This window comes from Bidens hawaiensis, unplaced genomic scaffold (genome assembly GCF_021521415.1).
Source record: "Bidens hawaiensis isolate Kalapana, Puna unplaced genomic scaffold, B.hawaiensis_p1.1 tig00000458_1, whole genome shotgun sequence".
Classification (NCBI taxonomy): domain Eukaryota; kingdom Viridiplantae; phylum Streptophyta; class Magnoliopsida; order Asterales; family Asteraceae; genus Bidens; species Bidens hawaiensis.
The window spans coordinates 4,506,178-4,523,996 of NW_027491030.1; the positions used below are offsets into that span (position 1 = coordinate 4,506,178).

At 34.0% G+C, this 17,819-nt stretch overlaps 3 protein-coding genes across 3 annotated transcripts; 2 read left to right on the plus strand and 1 right to left on the minus strand.

Annotated features, from left to right (window-relative positions):
• Window positions 1-318: 318 nt before the first annotated feature.
• Window positions 319-2,832, plus strand: LOC143628852 (transcription factor MYB52-like). The gene is made up of 3 exons (XM_077098324.1): window positions 319-433; window positions 1,358-1,726; window positions 2,337-2,832. Exons 1-3 carry the CDS (start codon window positions 319-321, stop codon window positions 2,510-2,512), a joined length of 660 nt encoding a protein of 219 aa, XP_076954439.1. The 3' UTR covers window positions 2,513-2,832.
• A 2,216-nt stretch (window positions 2,833-5,048) lies between these two features.
• Window positions 5,049-10,196, plus strand: LOC143628843 (dehydrogenase/reductase SDR family member FEY-like). The gene is made up of 8 exons (XM_077098317.1): window positions 5,049-5,329; window positions 6,989-7,109; window positions 7,204-7,321; window positions 8,084-8,220; window positions 8,789-8,890; window positions 9,467-9,559; window positions 9,639-9,711; window positions 9,787-10,196. Exons 1-8 carry the CDS (start codon window positions 5,088-5,090, stop codon window positions 10,047-10,049), a joined length of 1,149 nt encoding a protein of 382 aa, XP_076954432.1. The 5' UTR covers window positions 5,049-5,087; the 3' UTR covers window positions 10,050-10,196.
• A 752-nt stretch (window positions 10,197-10,948) lies between these two features.
• LOC143627269 (single-stranded DNA-binding protein WHY2, mitochondrial-like) lies at window positions 10,949-14,654 on the minus strand. The gene is made up of 8 exons (XM_077097131.1): window positions 14,570-14,654; window positions 14,246-14,352; window positions 13,476-13,573; window positions 13,311-13,403; window positions 13,128-13,222; window positions 12,973-13,040; window positions 12,234-12,322; window positions 10,949-11,352 (listed from the first exon to the last, which is right to left on the minus strand). Exons 1-8 carry the CDS (start codon window positions 14,614-14,616, stop codon window positions 11,233-11,235), a joined length of 717 nt encoding a protein of 238 aa, XP_076953246.1. The 5' UTR covers window positions 14,617-14,654; the 3' UTR covers window positions 10,949-11,232.
• Window positions 14,655-17,819: the final 3,165 nt, after the last annotated feature.

Below are 17,819 nucleotides of genomic sequence, written 5' to 3' on the forward strand. Positions count from 1 at the left end.
TGAAATATATATGTATGTGAGAGAGATATACATGAATGGATGTACCAACATGCATAGAAAATAAGGTGTATATATTTTCAGTTAGTCTAGACGTTGCATCACTATCTGATACACTCTTCCTAACAGAAACCAACTCCCAATATCATCTTCTCAACCTTATATATATATAATATATATATATTATATATATATATATATATCCCACTCACCATCCATTACCTGATCCTGGCCTCTCTTTAATTTCTTCAACCCTAATTAAATCACACAAACAAATATTCATTCACCTTAATTCACTAGCTGATCTATCAATTCATCCATATGTGCACCCGCGGTCACTGGCGGCCGTCCGAGGACCAAAAGCTTCGGCAACTTGTCCATCAGTACGGTCCTCATAACTGGAACGCCATAGCGGAGAAGCTACAAGGACGATCAGGTCGAGTTTTAGTTCGTGTCCTCTATTTTTGGAAATTTGAAACTGCTCTTTTGATTTGTATTAATCCGCATGTGATTAGTTGAGTTATGCATGTTTTAATTTTGTTTACCTAATTTTTAGATTCGTATACGTTTGTTATATCTAGCTATGACATGCGATGAGGCGTAAGTTAGTTGTTGGTTAACTGTTCGTCTGGAACAGTTTGTTCTCTAGACGAATAGTTAACCAACAACTAAGAAAACGAGATGTGATCCATCAGTGATCAGCTCTGGTTATGGAGTTGATCACTTATGGATCAACTCATGCTTCACTATTGCTAGTCAAGTTATGGATCAATACGCCTAGGTGAAAACCAGCGCCTAGGTGAAAACGAGCCGAGTCGCTTGCGAGATACTCGAGATTGGATCGATAAAAGACTCGAAAGATTTTGAGCCTAAAATACAACTCACTTAGTTATTGAGCTTGAGCTCGAGCCTTGTATGGGAAGATCAATTAGGCTCTTTGATCATTAATGAGCCTAGGATATTTTTTAGCTTTAACTATATTTTAACGAGCTCGGTCCAAGCTTTGACTCATTTAAGGTACTCTACACGAGCTTGAGTCTAGCTTAGACTTGTTAAAGCATTAATTTCTCAAAATAAAATAATATATAATTAAAAATGTATATATATTAAATGAATAAAATCTTGAAACAAGCTCGAGCTTTAAAAATAGATCTTGAAACAACCAAGCTCGATCTACCGTAAGTCAAAACAAACCAAGCTCGATAGGTATATATAGTATTCGTATAATGTAATGTTTATATGATTTGTTTGGTTGAAAACAGCCAAAAACTCCATTGTAAGCAATTTCATAATAATAATAATAACAACAACAACAACAACGTATTGTTATTGTATTAATAAAACTGTTCATTTGGTGCAGGCAAGAGTTGCAGATTAAGATGGTTCAACCAACTGGATCCAAAGATCAACCGAAGTCCGTTCACCGAGGAAGAAGAGGAACGATTACTCGCATATCATCGTGAATTCGGGAACCGATGGGCTAACATTGCGAAGCTTTTCCCTGGTCGAACCGATAATGCGGTTAAGAACCATTGGCATGTGATCATGGCTCGTAAGGTTCGCGAAAAGTCTAGTCGAATGCACCACCATCGAACCACCACCGCGGCTATTGATCGTGCGTTTAGGGAAAGATATCAGTTAGCTAATTTCCCTTATGAGCTTTCAAGAAATATTGTGTCACATCTACAACTCTCCAAGAATTTGGTTCAACAATTCAAAGTTGATGAAGGTATTGCATGCATGGGACATATTTGGTTGACAATATAATTAGGGTTTGTTTTAAATCTAATTTAACATATATATAACCGGACCAGTCATCGAATCAACCGCCTTACTGATCTACTTATTACCAAGTACTCTGATTTAAAAACCAGATGATGTCATAAATAACTTATAATATATACAATTATACAGGTGATATTTATTACAAAACACTATATTATTACGAGAATAAAATAACAAGCGTTAATAGTTTAATGTTTTGATAAAATGGTTAATATATTTTTAAAATTTTGTACTTCTTACATAATATATATATACACACACACGTATATAAAAAACCATCAAATTAACTCCTTTATATGTTTTTTAATCGTTTGCTTATGTATTTTTTAATCTTAATTCTCGCATTTATTAATAAATAAGTTTTAAAAGTAAATAACATTATTAACGGATTAACCCAGTCTATTTTGACATGTACTTAAAAATGACTCGTTTTAACTTATAGCATATGTTACACATCCATTCACGTCTTGCCAAATTACAACTAATTTTAAAACGTGTTCACAAGGATATTATTTCATTTTCTATGTGTTTTAAATTATTTCATTAGGATTCAGGTAAAAGAGATCGATCTTTGGAGTTCTACAACTTTCTCCCTGTAAATACCGAATCTAACAGGAGTGAAGTAATCGACCATAAAAACAAAGACGAGGTCGAGGTGGAGCAAGAAGCAACCAAAGAACAAGGGAGTGACATGAATGTACCAATTATAGATTTCTTTTCGGCCAATTAAGGCTCATGATCAAGAACTAAAACTTAGGATGATTATTTGTGGGTTCATAACTCAAAGTTTGATCTCATAATACAGTGATCAATCTCAGGATATTCAAACTTTATACACACTTTAAGTTTTCGATACAAAAACATTTGTGAAAGATTACTAACTGTTGCATCACAAATTTACAAAATAAATTGTTCATACTAAAATGATATTATCTTTAACTTGAGACCACTTTTAATTCGAATAATAGAATTAGGTACCGACGATACACTCTAGCTAAGAATACTGGTTACAATCATGTCATCACACATAATAAAACATAAGACTCACATCCAATGATATGTCACTCAGTATTCCGTTGGTGTAGATCAGGGTTCGCCCGTGAGCCAGCGAAAATAAATTAAGACTTTAGACCCACACTTAATTCATGTATCCAAATAAAAAAAACATTATATATAGATATTTTATAATGAGTAAAGTAAATTCAAAATGATGTATTGGTGTGGTGATAGACTTGGTTATTACTAAAGTGTAGGTTCTAAGTTCAAATCTTGTAGTAAAACAATTTTTTTCCCTTTACAATTGTCATACAAAAGCCCTAAAATCTTATTTCGATTTTAGGCATCCACATTCGTTGTGCCGGCCCTGGTGTAGATCTCATCGGTAAACTGGAACACCCCGTACAAAGATGCATATATGTATATACAAGAATTCGTGATGTATATTAAGTGTTGGGTTAACTTGTTTTGGTAATAGAAAAGGTCGGGGGACTTAAACTGCCAAAGTCGCAAAGTATAGAATTTAGGGTTCAAATTGGCACCCATGGTGTTCATGATATGTATCATATTGTGATCAATATGTATTGATGCCAAACCAAACTTGCAAATTTTACGAGTTTGCTACATGTCTAGCTCAAAGTTAACGACCTCTACACCTAAGCTCGATCATTTGCCACTCCAAACGAAAATTATCAACCTAGAACTCTCTCTAACATCTCCACATGAACACCCATTGTTTCTCGAAGACTTTTGAGTGTTTTTCACTAAGATCTTCATGTTTCAAGCTTGCATCCAAGTGTTAAGCACATTTTGAAGTTTGGTTCTATGAGTGTGTATCAACAACGCAAGATTAAATAAACAACATTCCTTTCTTTCTTTTCTTTTCAAATATCAAGACTAATTTCTTGATTTTTGATATAACATAATTACAATCTTATTAACATATCAATATGTATTTAAGTTTATAATCTCCATTAATATTTTTTAGACAATTAATAGACAACTAACATAGTAGTAACTAGTAAGTTAGTAACTCATGCACCCATTGTTTTCTTCCTAAATGGCAAATATATTATGCATTTGTCCCAAAAGAGTTGAAATCTTAATTATTTCAAAATTAAAAAAAAACATTATATCCACACCTTGATCAGAAACTAAGAGTGTGAAAACGGTTAAAAAACCCGTAAGGTCTAATTCGGACCCAGACCTGCTTGGTGGTATTCTCAAGACACGGATCTGACCTAATTCTAAATAATCATGTCTGATCGATTAGGGTCTTGCAGGTCTTACTCGGTTTATGTAAAGTAAAAATGGCCAGACTCGTGAAACCCGACACAGACCTAAACCCATTTAGTGGTATTCTCAGGACCTAGGATCCAACCAAATTGCAAATGACTGGGTCTGATCGGTTAAAGGCTCATGGGTCTTACCCAGTTTATGAAAAAAAAATGGTTAGACCCGTGAAACCCCGACCCGAACCCAAACCCTAACCCGTTTAATAGTAACTTTTAGACCCGGGAACCGACCTAGGGCTGTTCACGGTCCAATTTTCACGGTTTTTGGGTTAAACCGTGAACCGATCCGTAAGTAACGGTTTTTATTCTTGTAAACCAAAACCAAACCGTTGAACTTTTAAACCGAACCAAACCAAACCGTTAGTTACGGTTTGGTTTCACGGTTTGGGAATGTTGGGCAAACCGTTGAACTTTTATTCTTGTAAACCAAAATCCAAAGTCATTGCAACTTTTTACCGCGTTTAGGATTTGTGCCTCAACCCAATTTTTTAATTAGTATTTAATTAATCATTAACATGAATATTATATATGCACTTATACTACCGGTTTATATTTAACAGAAATATTAATACTATATAACATAAAATATTTATGAAAGTATAATTAAATTGTATGCTCCAGTCCGGATTTATACAGTCGGTTTTAACACAAACCGTAAATCAAACCGTTTGTTACGGTTTAAAATTATTGAAACCGACCGGCCAAAACTTAAGGAATTAATTAACCGTGAAACCGAACCGATGACCGGTTTGAACGATTTCACAGTTTCAAACCAAACCGTAAACGCCCCTAAACGGACCCTATGATCCCTCGTATCAGAAACCCTTTAGTTCAAAACCTTTACAACTTTTTTTTTTAAATTAAATTTTTTTTATTCCTTTTAAAAAAGTAACAGCAGAATCTAATCAAGTGTGATACTGATAATAATTACTTATCACCTGTATACAAATACCAAATCACAGTTCACACACAGTCAACACTCACTAACAAACAGATCTACAATTCTCTCCGGCAATGACGTCATCATCATCCTCCGACGACGACCACACCTCTCCGGCGCCGGCGACTTCGAAAGCGAAGAAGAAAGGATTAGGATGGATGGAGTGGATTCGAGGCTGGTTCAACTTAGCCTACGAGATGCTCTTTCAGCGTATAATGGCCTCTCACTTGCAGAATCCAATGCCGTTACCTCCGTTGAACGATCTCACCTGCGTCATTACCGGATCCACCAGCGGTATTGGCCGTGAAACCGCCAGGTATGTCTTTGTTTGTATATTATTATTATTATTATTAGTTAGGGTTTCGAGATTAGGATTGTTGATAAACTGTGAACTATATTGTTTCGGTTTTAAATAATGAACTCCAATTGAATTTATTATTAAGTAGAATATAGCTAAGCCAAACACAACTACATTTTCTTTTTAAACGAGCCGAGCCGCTAGAGCCTGAGCCTGAGCTGTGAAAAAGCTCGATTGAGCGATTTGAGCTTAATAAACGAGTTTGAGCCTGAGCTCGAGCTGGCTCAATAATGTTAAAAATTAATTAATTAGTATATATTGTTTTATTATAAGTTATAAAGTTATAATTAAAATATATACACACCAGTGGTATTGGCTGAGAAACTGCTAGGTGTTTATTAATTATTATATATCACTCTGTTTTAATTTTTAGTGTTAATGTTTGAGTTTGGGTTTTTAGGGTTCCGAGATTAGGATTTTTGATAAATTGTGAATTATTTTGTTTGATTAGTAATTAAATGAACTTCAGTTGAATTAAATAAGTATATAATATAGTTAGGGCTGAATGAAACAGGAGAACCAGTAGTTTATAATCGAGGGATGAGCTCGGTACTGTACTGCAAAATATAGATACCGAAAATGACTGAATCATATATACCGAATGCTGTACTGATTTTTCGGTACCATTAAAAATACTGAAACGAATGTTACTGATACCGGAAACATGTTAAACCGAGTACCGGTACCGGTACCGATTGTGTTTTGTCAGTACCAATTTTGATAATCTACTAATAAGTGCTTTTTTACTCGATTTACACTTACCAGATTGAGACAAACACAGCTACATATTGCACCAATTAGTTAACTAATGGTTTGGAATTAGGTGGTGGAATTATTGCCAAGAGTTTATTGATCATTAGGAGGATGATTTAGCATTTCTTAGGTCTCCTGTGGGTCATTGATTCTTGATCACTGTTGTGAAAATCGCGATTGCAGATTCGATTTTACCTACCCGGACCAATAACTCGGTAGTCAATCAAAGCTGGTCAAAACTGGTCAAATTTAGGTCAAAATCTATCAAAGCTGGTCAAAAGCTTTGAAGTGTTTGAAAAAAATTACTTATTAATCCAATCAAGTTATATTTATTAGTCTAATCTGATTAATAAGTTTGAAAAAATATATATAAAATATTGAAAATTTGTGTGTGTATATAATTTTTGAAAAATTACATATAAAATTTTAATCCAATTAATCCTGAATAATCCCTGTTAATCGCTAGGCGGTACCCCACCACCCAACTAGCGCTTAGCGAGTTCTACAACACTGTTCTTGCTTTTCTTCTGCCTCCTCAATTGCCATCATAAATAATTATGGTTTATTACATTGCTGTATCACAATATATGGTTCTCACATGAGAAATACCGCCTTTTAATCCCAATTTTGAAAGAATGTTTTAATTATATTGGAGAATCTTGATAGATAATAGGCGCCACTGAGTAAACAGACATACATATTTAAACGCTAAATGTTACTCTAATCCAACTCCACTGCATAACACTTCTCATCAAGTGGGATAATAAACATCAATCTTTCTCGATAGAAACTTAATCAGACAGATGGCAGTTGTTCAAATATTTTTACTCACACTTGATTCTTTTGTTTTATAAAATTATTCAGACAGATGGCAGAAGCAGGGGCACATGTTGTTATGGCAGTTAGAAATACCAAAGCGGCCCATGAGCTTATTAAGAAATTGCAGGATGAATGGTCTGGAAGGGGCCTTCCTCTTAATATTGAGGTATATGGTAACCACACATGTAGTTTATCTATCATTCACTAGGTGTTTGGTTTAAGGGTCTCGGTTTGATACCAGTCAATTTATGAAATTTAAGGTGATGGAATTGAATCTTCTCTCATTGGCTTCGGTTGTGAGATTTGCTGAGGCATGGAATGCACGCTCGGGACCTTTACATGTGCTGATAAATAATGCAGGAATATTTTCTATAGGAGGTTAGTGTGCATTGTGTTTTTTTTATAGCATGTTTCTTTATAGGTTATAGTTTTACTATCTTGTTATATTCTTTAAGTAATATTTGATAACCATTCAACTCCTCATTCCATAACTTGATGAGCTGGTGGTTATCCTAAATTCCTAATTTCTGGTTAAAGTAAGAAAAAAGATTTATACTTTAATGATTTAGACATTTAGTAAGACTATGTAAAAAAGAACCTTCAATTTCAGTGAATTAGATAGCAAAAGATAGAAAAAAAGTTGTGATATAATGGAAAAGGGCTTTTATCTGGGGTATCAAGTATCAACACCATCACAGGACGTACAATGCAACGAGATAGACAAAAGTAATAATACATAAGTTTTAATAAAGCAAGATAACTATATAAACACTAGCCCCCTTGTAATCTACGTGTTTTGTTTTCGAAATTCAAACAATTTGACACCTAAATTAATATGCTCACAGTCAAACCAATTTGTATGAATGTATGATTCATCAATTGTATATATTAGAACAAATGATTGGCACTATTTGAAGAGCTACTATGGATCAAATAGATAAGATATGAAACCAAGTGAACTTAGAATTGTAATTGTAATTTATTAGCTTCAAACTTGAATTTCATTATAAGTTGACAAGTAAACACTAGCTTACTTCTATAAACCCTTAGTTTATCAGGGTGTGTTTAGTGAAGCTAACAGAGCTTTCAACTACTTATCTACTGGTTCAAATAATGCAATTTAGTTTTATTTTTATATAGAAAAACAAAAGTTTTCAAAAGATGGATATGAAGAACACATGCAAGTGAATCATCTGGCTCCAGCACTGCTTTCAGTGCTGCTCTTACCATCCCTTATAAGAGGTTCTCCTAGTCGAATTGTAAACGTGAACTCAATTGTAAGTTCTTATCTATATCTTATAGCTCTATATATACATTCTCTTATTTACAAGCATCTTATGGTAATTTGTTGTCAGTAATGTAAGTTTAGTGAGTGCTATCCAATCATATTCACTTGTTTTTTTCCAAGCACCTTGTTCTTAAATAGTGCTAGAGACATGAAGAAAATAGATTCTTAGTGTTCTCATTTAAGTTAGCAACATGAGTTAGTCGGGTACTCAGGTGGGGTTGGATAGCGGGATTTTAATCAAAATACACAATTTTTACTGGTCAAAACAGTTGGATTGGTTGACACACAAACAGTTCTATGTCCCAAGTTTTCTCATTTTTGATATGCAAGTAATGCGTTTTATATGAACACAAGAGCTGTTTGTAATGTCAATTTGTTCTTCTAGAATTACTTGACTTATAGTTTTGACTTTTTATACAAAGAGCATCGAGGCAGGTTAAAGCACAATTTGATAGTATATGGACTACTAATAAAAATCTAGCCTAGTTAAATTTTTGTAGTTCAACTTTCACTGCATATACTTGCAGTTGTATAAATTGTAATTGTGTTCTGTTTAGATGCATCAAGTTGGATTTGTGGACCCTGAAGATATGAATGTCATGTCCGGCAAAAGAAAGTTTACAAGTTTAGTGGGTTACTCAAGCAGCAAACTAGCACAGGTGTGTCTCTATATGTATGAGAGAGAGTGTTAGGATCAGATAAGACTGCTTTAAATCGTGAGAAGTCGACGGGTACTAACAAAATCTTTTTATATATTTTTTTAATCTCCACCATTTTATAATCTGTGGGTGCCCTTGACTTTCTGATGTATTACAAAAAAGAAATAAAAAGTAAAGAAAAAGTGATTCTTTTTTTCATTATGATGTACTCACTCTGTTTTCCTTTTGTGCATCATTTATGTCCCCACAAATTATTTTTTTAAATGCTTTTCTTTATTCTTTTGCGCACACATTAAATCCTTGTGTTTATACGGAAAGAAAACCTATAAAGTTATAAAACAAGTTTTTGAATTTGGTGCACAGCCATTTTTTAGTATGAAAATCCTTCTCACAATAATTAGCCTTTTCGTGTAATGAATTAAACTTTGGTTGAGTTCTTATCTCTAACGTGTCGAAGGGTAAAATAAAAAACTTGGCTTAATAGAGCGGGTCAATTGTCAACAAAAAAGTTACAATATTATTAAAATTACATAAACTTTGTAATCATATTTGACATAGATTCATTTAAGCTTGCAGGTCATGTTTAGTAGTGTTCTCCACAAAAAGCTGCCCACTGAAGCTGGCGTAAATGTAATATGCGTATCTCCAGGCATAGTTCAGACTAATGTTGTAAGTATTCCAAACTAAATTTACTATTTTAATTTAATAAATTGATATTTAATAAAAATGATGTGGCAATTGCATGCAGGCAAGAGATCTTCACAAAATAGTTCAGGCCGGTTATCGTCTAATCCCTTACTTTATCTTCAATGCTGAAGAAGGCAAGTAATTAATTATTGTTCAATAATCTCATAATTAAACGGGTCAAAACTGACCCGTATGATGTACTTGTACAGGTTCTCGAAGCTCTCTTTTTGCAGCGACCGATCCTCAAATACCCGAGTACTGTGAAATGTTGAAAGCAGATGAATGGCCCGTAGGCGCTTTCATTTCTCAAGATTGTCGGCCCACGAACCCGTCGGAAGAAGCCCATAACGTGGAAACGGCTTCCAAAGTATGGGAAAAGACATTAGAATTGGTGGGCCTTCCTTTAGATGCTGTAGAGAAGCTCATAGAAGGTGAAGATATCAAGTGCAAATATGCACCTCATGATGATTAAATTTAATTATATTCGGTTTTGCTCGCGACATACACCACTTGCAATCCAAATTTTTCATCCATCGGTAGCAATATAGTGAAACCATGTAGTCGATTTTGGTTTTGCAAGATATGTATGTTTTGTTTGTGTATTAGAAATTTTTGTAATAGTTGGTTTGTATTGTTATCTAGCAAGTTGTTTACCTGAATGGTTACTTTTTTGGTGTCTAATACATGCATGTTTATGTACGGTTTTGACACTCGACAATAGGGACGAGATTTCTTTCCCTAATGACCATACCAGTACTAATTTAGCCTATTTAGCACGGCTATCGGTACTAAGATAAAGATTTTAGAATTTTGTTATCAAGATCATTGAAGATTTATGTATTAAAATACTTGTATCAATGCCCGTCTCGTACCAATAAAATTCGGTAAGGTACTCGACTACTCGGTCCTCAATTTTAATGATTTTATGGTACGCTATCACTATCGATTTCATCCCCACTCGACAAAATTAGCAACTATAGTTAAACTGCAAAATGAAGATTAAAAAACTTTAAGGAAATATCAAATGAATTTAAAGTTTTAGAGGTGACAATTTTCACTCTAAATATAAGCACTTTTAGTCAGGTGCGCGTGCACAGTGACGCTACCCTTATAAGTAATGCAATCACACGAATGAGTGAATGACAACCCGCATAAAACAATTAGTGATGATTTACTAAACACAAATAGAGCTACTGAGTGTTTAAATCCATATATTATTATTATTATTATTATAAGTTTAATTAAATCTTTATAAAACTAAGTCGTTTTGATAAACATATGGCAAAGACATCAGCATCGAATTTTAACCGACTTAACACTATTAGTTAAACGTGTTATACGTGTACCAAATAACACAGTTGCAACTAGCAACCATTTCACATCACATATCTAACAAATACATAACAATAGAACAAGCATAATAACCACAAAACATGATATTAACCATATTCAATACTACATACCAAAAGGTAGTCAATAACTTGCTCCACAAGTGTTATAAAGGCGCATTTAGAAGTCGAACTGAAGCAACCAACATCACATCATGTCCAACGATTTCTAGAAAACGCACACAAAATAACAAGACCGAATTAACATAGGAATTTCAGAACAAACTTCGATTCCCACCAAAGCAGTTAACCTCGTAAAAGCATGCATCATCTGTCCCACTCTGAGGCTGCTACTGCTAGTTGCGGGCGCACCTTCGAAAAATCCCCAACACCGTCTGTTGACGGGTTGGTGCAATGGGCCCAACCCATGATGTGAGGCAAAGCAAACTGCAATTCAAAATTAGCAAATATTTATTAAACTGTTTAAAAAGATACATCGCTTGCAATTGAAGTTAACAGTATATTTAATTCAACATATCCATGTATGTAAATTAGTATAATATGATTAAAAAAACTAGGGTAAATTACGGTTTCCGTCCTTATGTTCGTGTTAACAGCTAGGGGTGTGCAAGAAACCGAAAAAACCAAAAAATCCAAACCGAAAAAACCGAACCAAAACAAAAACCGCCGGTTTGGTTTTATGTTTTTGTAAAAACCGCACTAACGGTTCGGTTTTGGTTTTGCATGTAAAAAAATACCGAACCGAATTCCTAATGTTTGTTTTTGTATATTTTATATTAAGTATTTTATAAGAATTTAATAAAATATGTAACTCCAATATTTTTGATCAAATGTATAATAGTCTATTATTTTACAATTAACAAAATTATTTATACCTAAATTCATTATTTTTTGTCAACTTTTTTTTCGGCCTAAAATTTTCAACCTCAAATAGCAAAAACCAAAAAAACTGAAACCGAACGAAAAACAAAACGAAATCTGAAAAACCGAATAAACCGAAACTGAACGGTTTCAAAAACTCCAAAAACCGAAGTTTTGGTTTTTGGTTTGATTTTAGCCAAAAACCGCACCGAACCGCACCACGCACACCCCTATTAACAGTTGACAAAAACTGTCTCAGAACTTCAATAACTTTTTTTGTTAGTTCTTTTTTTTAAATGACAATTTTACCCTTGTTTAAAAAGTTACTACCTTTTAGTGGAAGTAAAGAAAACATTAAGACAAAATGACTCATTTTCACATTAATGGATTCATATTGACATATTTCAGATTTATATATAGTGAATAACTGAAAGTTGAAGACATACACTGAAAGCTTCACGCAAAACTGCAAACTCAGCGATAGTCACAGGAACCGTAAAGCGTTCATTAGTTTTCAAGATATTGTTTGTCACACCTGCCAAATAATTTGAAACAATGTTCACATTTTGCTCCAATTAAAAACTTAAATAACTTATATATATATATAGGGTAAGGATCCTAAGAGAACCCTTTGCAAATTGAGAACTTTGAGAACCATTTTGAACCACTAAAAACACCTTTAAAAAAAATATTTAAAAAAATCATAAAACAAAAAATAATAAAAATTTTAAAAAAGTAAAAAAACCAAAATTCTTATATTTCATTCCGGTTTCATTAAAAAAATACAAAAAAAAACAAAAAAAAAACGTCGTATTATACACATATGTATAATTTTATATAATCTTTGGTTACGTAATATACACATATGTACAGTATCATTTATCTTAAATTATACACATGTGTACAAAAAAAACATGTAAATATACATATATGTATATATTATATATATGTGTATATAATTTAGCTAAACCGAGTTTTTTTTTTTTAATGAAACCGGGATGATAAAATAAGAATTTTGGTTTTTATACTTTTTTGATTTTTGTGTTTTTTTTATTTTATGATTTTTTATTTTTGGGTTTTTTGTGGTCCAAAATGGTTCTCATAGTTCTCAATTTCAAAAAGGTTCTATTATGATCCTGATCCTATATATATATATATATATATATAATTCGTAAAATAACCTACTTAGAGAAATGAAATAACCATCCGTGTGTGGCTTCACTGATAAGCTTTTCCTCACTTGACCCGCATCCCTGTACATCAAACATATCAATTTACCTTTTTTAAATAATGTGTGCCAAATAAACCACCAAAACTAAATTATTTTAATAATAATCTACCTTGACTGCATTGACGGATCGTGGAAAAATTCACACGAATCTCCGGGGCCTAAACTTATGAAGGACCCGACTTCTGTAACCGATAATGCAAACAACTACACCACATAATAAAACTTGTTAGATCTCAGCAAATTTTAATTATATACTTTCAAAAGTAATACTTTACATATAATTAGTAGTTACCTGTTTCTTTTCTGAATCATATTTGCGTTCACCAATAGCAGGTCGAAAAGTCAGCATAATCACACCACGTCGGTCAATTTTTGTAAAACCAGACTGTTTAACATACAAGTTTTTTATAACTAGAATATCATAATATTTCTAACTAATACAATAACAAAAACATACATCCATTTTACTAAAAGTAGGAAGAACAGGGGCAGCAGATAGTGCAGCTTTGCCTTTGAAAATTGAATAGTCTGCAAATATACGGCTAGACATTCTCCCTGAATACTCAAAATTATACAACATCTAATCAGTTTCATGAATATTGTTATGAACAGTAAACGGTGTTGTTAAAATCGGTTCTAACTTCTAACCGGCCATTAATTGCCAATCGTTGGGCTGCTGATGTGATTTCAACTAACCGGCCCCTAAAATCAGTAATATTTCAAAGGCAGTCAAAATCGCACAAAATCTGTCAAACTTTGGTCAAATTTATTTGTAAATTTATACATATTAATCTAATCCGTTTAATAAGTTTAAAATATTATATATAAAATTCCAATATGATTAATCCCGATTAACTGACAGTCAGTAGGGGTGTAAACGAGCCAAGCCGCCCGAGACCAACTTGCAAAAACGCTCGAATCGAGACAAGCTTAAACGAGCCAGAGCCTAAAAGTAAGCTTGTTTAATCAACAAGCCCAAGCCCAAAACTATGATAGTAAATAACTAAACAATATGTATTATGTTATATATAAAACTATCATTATAATAATATGTGCAAAAATAATTAGAATATATAAAAATTGATTGAAAAATAATAAACAAGTCAAGCCTTAGCCGATCTTTAGAAACGGTGCTCTCTTTAGAAACGGTGCTCGAAACGAGCCTAGTTGATCTCAGCCCACAACACTAACAATAAAAGATAAAAGAATAAAAACTGCATAATATACCATCAGCACCATAACTCTGTCTAACAGTAGAAATGCCAGCAGCCGCAGACGACGACATCAAATTAAACCGGTTTCCAGCATTTTCCCCAAATTTGAACAACTTGTTCCTGATACATCACAAAACTAACTTCAAATTATTATATACTATTTACACAACTGCAATTGCATCAATAGGTACCACAAATTCCACACGAATCCCGTCGATTGAACGCACGGACAAGTTTTGACGGAAAATTAGGGTTTCGGAGATCATTTTTGAACATATTAATCAATCAATAGAGCACAAATAATCAACCAATTGATTGCTAATGTAGCGAGTAGTACCTTGAGTTCATGAAGTGATAAAGCTTAGTTATGGATCTAGGGTTCATGGTGGACTCTGTGTGTGTGGGGTTTATGGAGTTTGGTGGGTGACCAAGGGTTTAAGGCGCCATGGTGTTGCTTAAAAAGCGAGCTCAAGTCTCTAATAAAGTTTGTTTTGTTATCGAGACGCGGTTTTAGTCAAATAGTTTCAAATTTGTGTTTTTTATCCTTGTGGTTTCACTTCACTTGCAATTAAATCAGAACTCGGTAACCCTGTTAAGTCTGCTCGTTAAACAATCAACGTGCCTCTCACGTGAGGGACAATTTTTTCATTATAAAATAAACCACATCCAGCCATAATTTTGTCATGAATGGGGTTTATTTGGGAGGTTATGATGACAATTATCATCACGTGATGGGCATGCTGATAGTTTGACGAGCAAACTTAACAGGGTTAGTGGATTCAGGTTTAATTGCAAGTGAAATGAAATTACAAGGACGAAAAACGCAAATTTGAAAATATTGGCTAAAACAGCAGATTTTGGTAAACCACAAGGACGAAAATCATAGTTCACTCTTTTAATTTTTACTTATTTGAACTTTGATGTATTGATTTTATATTGCATAGTCGAGCTTGAGATAAGTTTTGGCTTGTTTAGGGTACTATACGAGCTCGAACGGAGTTTAGACTCATTTAAAGGTTTTTACCTCAAAATAAATAGAAATGATTAAAATCGTATATAATTTAATTAGCGAGTAATAAACAAGTTAAGCTCGAGCTTGAAAAACAACTCAAGGGTCAAGCTCGAGGTCTCGTAAGTTAATATGTTTACAATAGTAAGTATATGGGTCGGATTGACTGATGTAAGATCAAACGGGCCATGTGGGTTAAATGAATCTCTTGGATAAAGAGTGTTCTTGTATGTGCTCTAATGTTGCTTGTCATTGCTCTAGTCTCTCATTTAGGTCAAGCTTAGACTCCACCATTCTCGAGAAGTCTTAAAATTTCGGGGTGATAAAAAAGAAACGAGCCCTTAGAATTCTAAAAAAGTTTGTTGTTACAGTTTAAACCAAAAACTTTTGTTTTCATGAAACACTCTTTCTGTTACATAAACGCACCTTTTGTGACCTTTTGTTTTAAAAGATAAATTTATTTATAAATTATACATCAAGTTATTTAACAATTGTGGGACCGAGGAGAATGGGACATGGGCGATCACCCGCCTAACCACTCCTCCAAGTCGGCCCTGATCATTTGCAAAAACATGCATCTTAAATTGTCTTTCTAAGGTTCTCTGATAGCTCATTCAAGACTAAGGTTATAACTACGCCTTGTATACCTGAATCCAACACAATACTGGTAATTCATTATTACATTCTACACTATCTAATACTTTAAGATAGAAATGTTATAAATGAGAGTCGAACCCATATAGCCCCAAAAGCGACATGCAACCTAAGCCTAAAAATCCGAGATAAATGCAACAGTTTTTAGCCTAGAGCTTGTTTTGGACTTCTAACTTCATGAAACCCATAGCAAGGAGGTCCACGAGTGTCATATATATATAAGTATTCAGCTAATGTCACGTTGAGTATCTTTTGTAACATACAAGCGGTGTGGTTATTATGGTCGTATATATTTGAGATTGCAATCCCGATAGGGCGAGTTGTAAATGAGAAATGTCAGCATTGTTATAGGTATCTTAACCTTAAATTTGGTCTGAAAATTCCTATATTAGAAAACAATCTTTACAAGTGACTGGTAAAAATTAAAGAAGAAATAGTATAAATACCTCAGTGATGCAACTTCTAAGACCCATGTCTTTAAAGATTTGTTGATGAAAACACAAAACAATAATTTGTTGTTTTTATTGTTTTTCTAACCAATGTTATGGAAACATCGATTTAAATTGATTGCTCTTATTTAAATTCTAGTCGGAGCCATCGGTGTTTCCATAATATTGGTTAGAAAAACAATAAAAACAACTTATTATTGCTATGTGTTTTCACCAGCAAATGTTTAAAGACACGGGTCTCGGAAGTTGCATCACTGAGGTATTTATACTATTTCTTCTTTAATTTTTACCAGTCACTTGTAAAGATTGTTTTCTAATATAGTAATTTCCAGGCCAAATTTAAGGTTAAGATACCTATAACAATGCTGACTTTTCTCATTTACAACCCGCCCTATCGGGATTGCAATCTCAAATATATACGACCATAATAACCACACCGCTTGTATGTTACAAAAGACGCTCAACGTGACATTAGCTGAATACTTATATATATGGCACTCGTGGACCTCCTTGCTATGGGTTTCATGAAGTTAAAACTTCAAACATGCTATAGGCTAAAAGCTCTTGCATTTATCTCTGTTTTTTACTTTTTTAGGCTTAGGTTGCATGTCACTTTTGGGGCTATATAGGCTCGACTCTCCTTTATAACATCTTACCTTAAGTATAAGATAGTGTAGAATGCAATAAAGTATGGTCAGTAGTGTGTTGGATTTAGGTATACAAGGCGTAAGTTATAATCTTAGTCTTGAATGAGTACGTAGTCAGAAACTTAGATAAACAACTCATGATGCATGCCTTTTGCAAATGATCACGGTCAGCTCGAGGAGGGGGCGAGGCAGGTGACCGCCCATGGCCCGTCTCCCCAAAGCCCACAACTCTAAAATACTTTTTATATATAAATTATATTTAAAGAAAATCTTACAAAATGACTATTTCGCACAATGAAAAAAGTGATTATCCCTTGAAATCACAAGTTGGGGTACAACATGCCCATTCTCTTCGGTTATGTAAGCTTGAGCATCCGTCGTCTACAATTTAAGAATTTCGCCTTAGTTCTGCACCCACTTATTCATCTAGTCCAGAGTTCCTGTAAGCTTCTCTTTCATGCTTGGTACCTAGATGATGGTACAATTATTGGGGACTCTAAAGAGGTTGCCAAAGCTTTAGATATTATCAGGTCGGAGGGTCCCCGCCTGGGCCTTGAACTTAATATTAAGAAAACCGAAGTATTTTGGCCGTCGTGCAATGGGGTTAAGGTGCAGGAGGGGGTGTTTCCTTGTGAGATTGGAAGACCGGTGCTAGGTGTGAAACTCCTCGGGGGAGCCGTTAGCCGGGATGCCGGGTTCATCAGTGAACTTGCTATGAAAAGGGCTTCGCGTGCTGTGGAGTTGATGAGCTATCTCCCGCATTTGCGGGACCCTCAATGCGAGCTCCTTTTGCTCCGCTCATGTATGGGAGTTGGAAAGTTGTTGTTT

What these genes read in the sequence shown, in the direction of transcription:
- LOC143628852 (XM_077098324.1), top strand. Translation starts at nt 319, where the DNA reads ATGTGCACCCGCGGTCACTGGCGGCCGTCCGAGGACCAAAAGCTTCGG. An exon ending in GAAGCTACAAGGACGATCAG is followed by an intron (nt 434 to 1,357) that starts GTCGAGTTTTAG and finishes CATTTGGTGCAG; the next exon opens with GCAAGAGTTGCAGATTAAGA. An exon ending in ACAATTCAAAGTTGATGAAG is followed by an intron (nt 1,727 to 2,336) that starts GTATTGCATGCA and finishes ATTAGGATTCAG; the next exon opens with GTAAAAGAGATCGATCTTTG.
- LOC143628843 (XM_077098317.1), top strand. Translation starts at nt 5,088, where the DNA reads ATGACGTCATCATCATCCTCCGACGACGACCACACCTCTCCGGCGCCG. An exon ending in ATTGGCCGTGAAACCGCCAG is followed by an intron (nt 5,330 to 6,988) that starts GTATGTCTTTGT and finishes AAAATTATTCAG; the next exon opens with ACAGATGGCAGAAGCAGGGG. An exon ending in TATCTTCAATGCTGAAGAAG is followed by an intron (nt 9,712 to 9,786) that starts GCAAGTAATTAA and finishes GTACTTGTACAG; the next exon opens with GTTCTCGAAGCTCTCTTTTT.
- LOC143627269 (XM_077097131.1), bottom strand. Translation starts at nt 14,616, where the DNA reads ATGAACCCTAGATCCATAACTAAGCTTTATCACTTCATGAACTCAAG. An exon ending in CTACTTTTAGTAAAATGGAT is followed by an intron (nt 13,404 to 13,475) that starts GTATGTTTTTGT and finishes TATGTTAAACAG; the next exon opens with TCTGGTTTTACAAAAATTGA. An exon ending in GATCCGTCAATGCAGTCAAG is followed by an intron (nt 13,041 to 13,127) that starts GTAGATTATTAT and finishes TTTGATGTACAG; the next exon opens with GGATGCGGGTCAAGTGAGGA.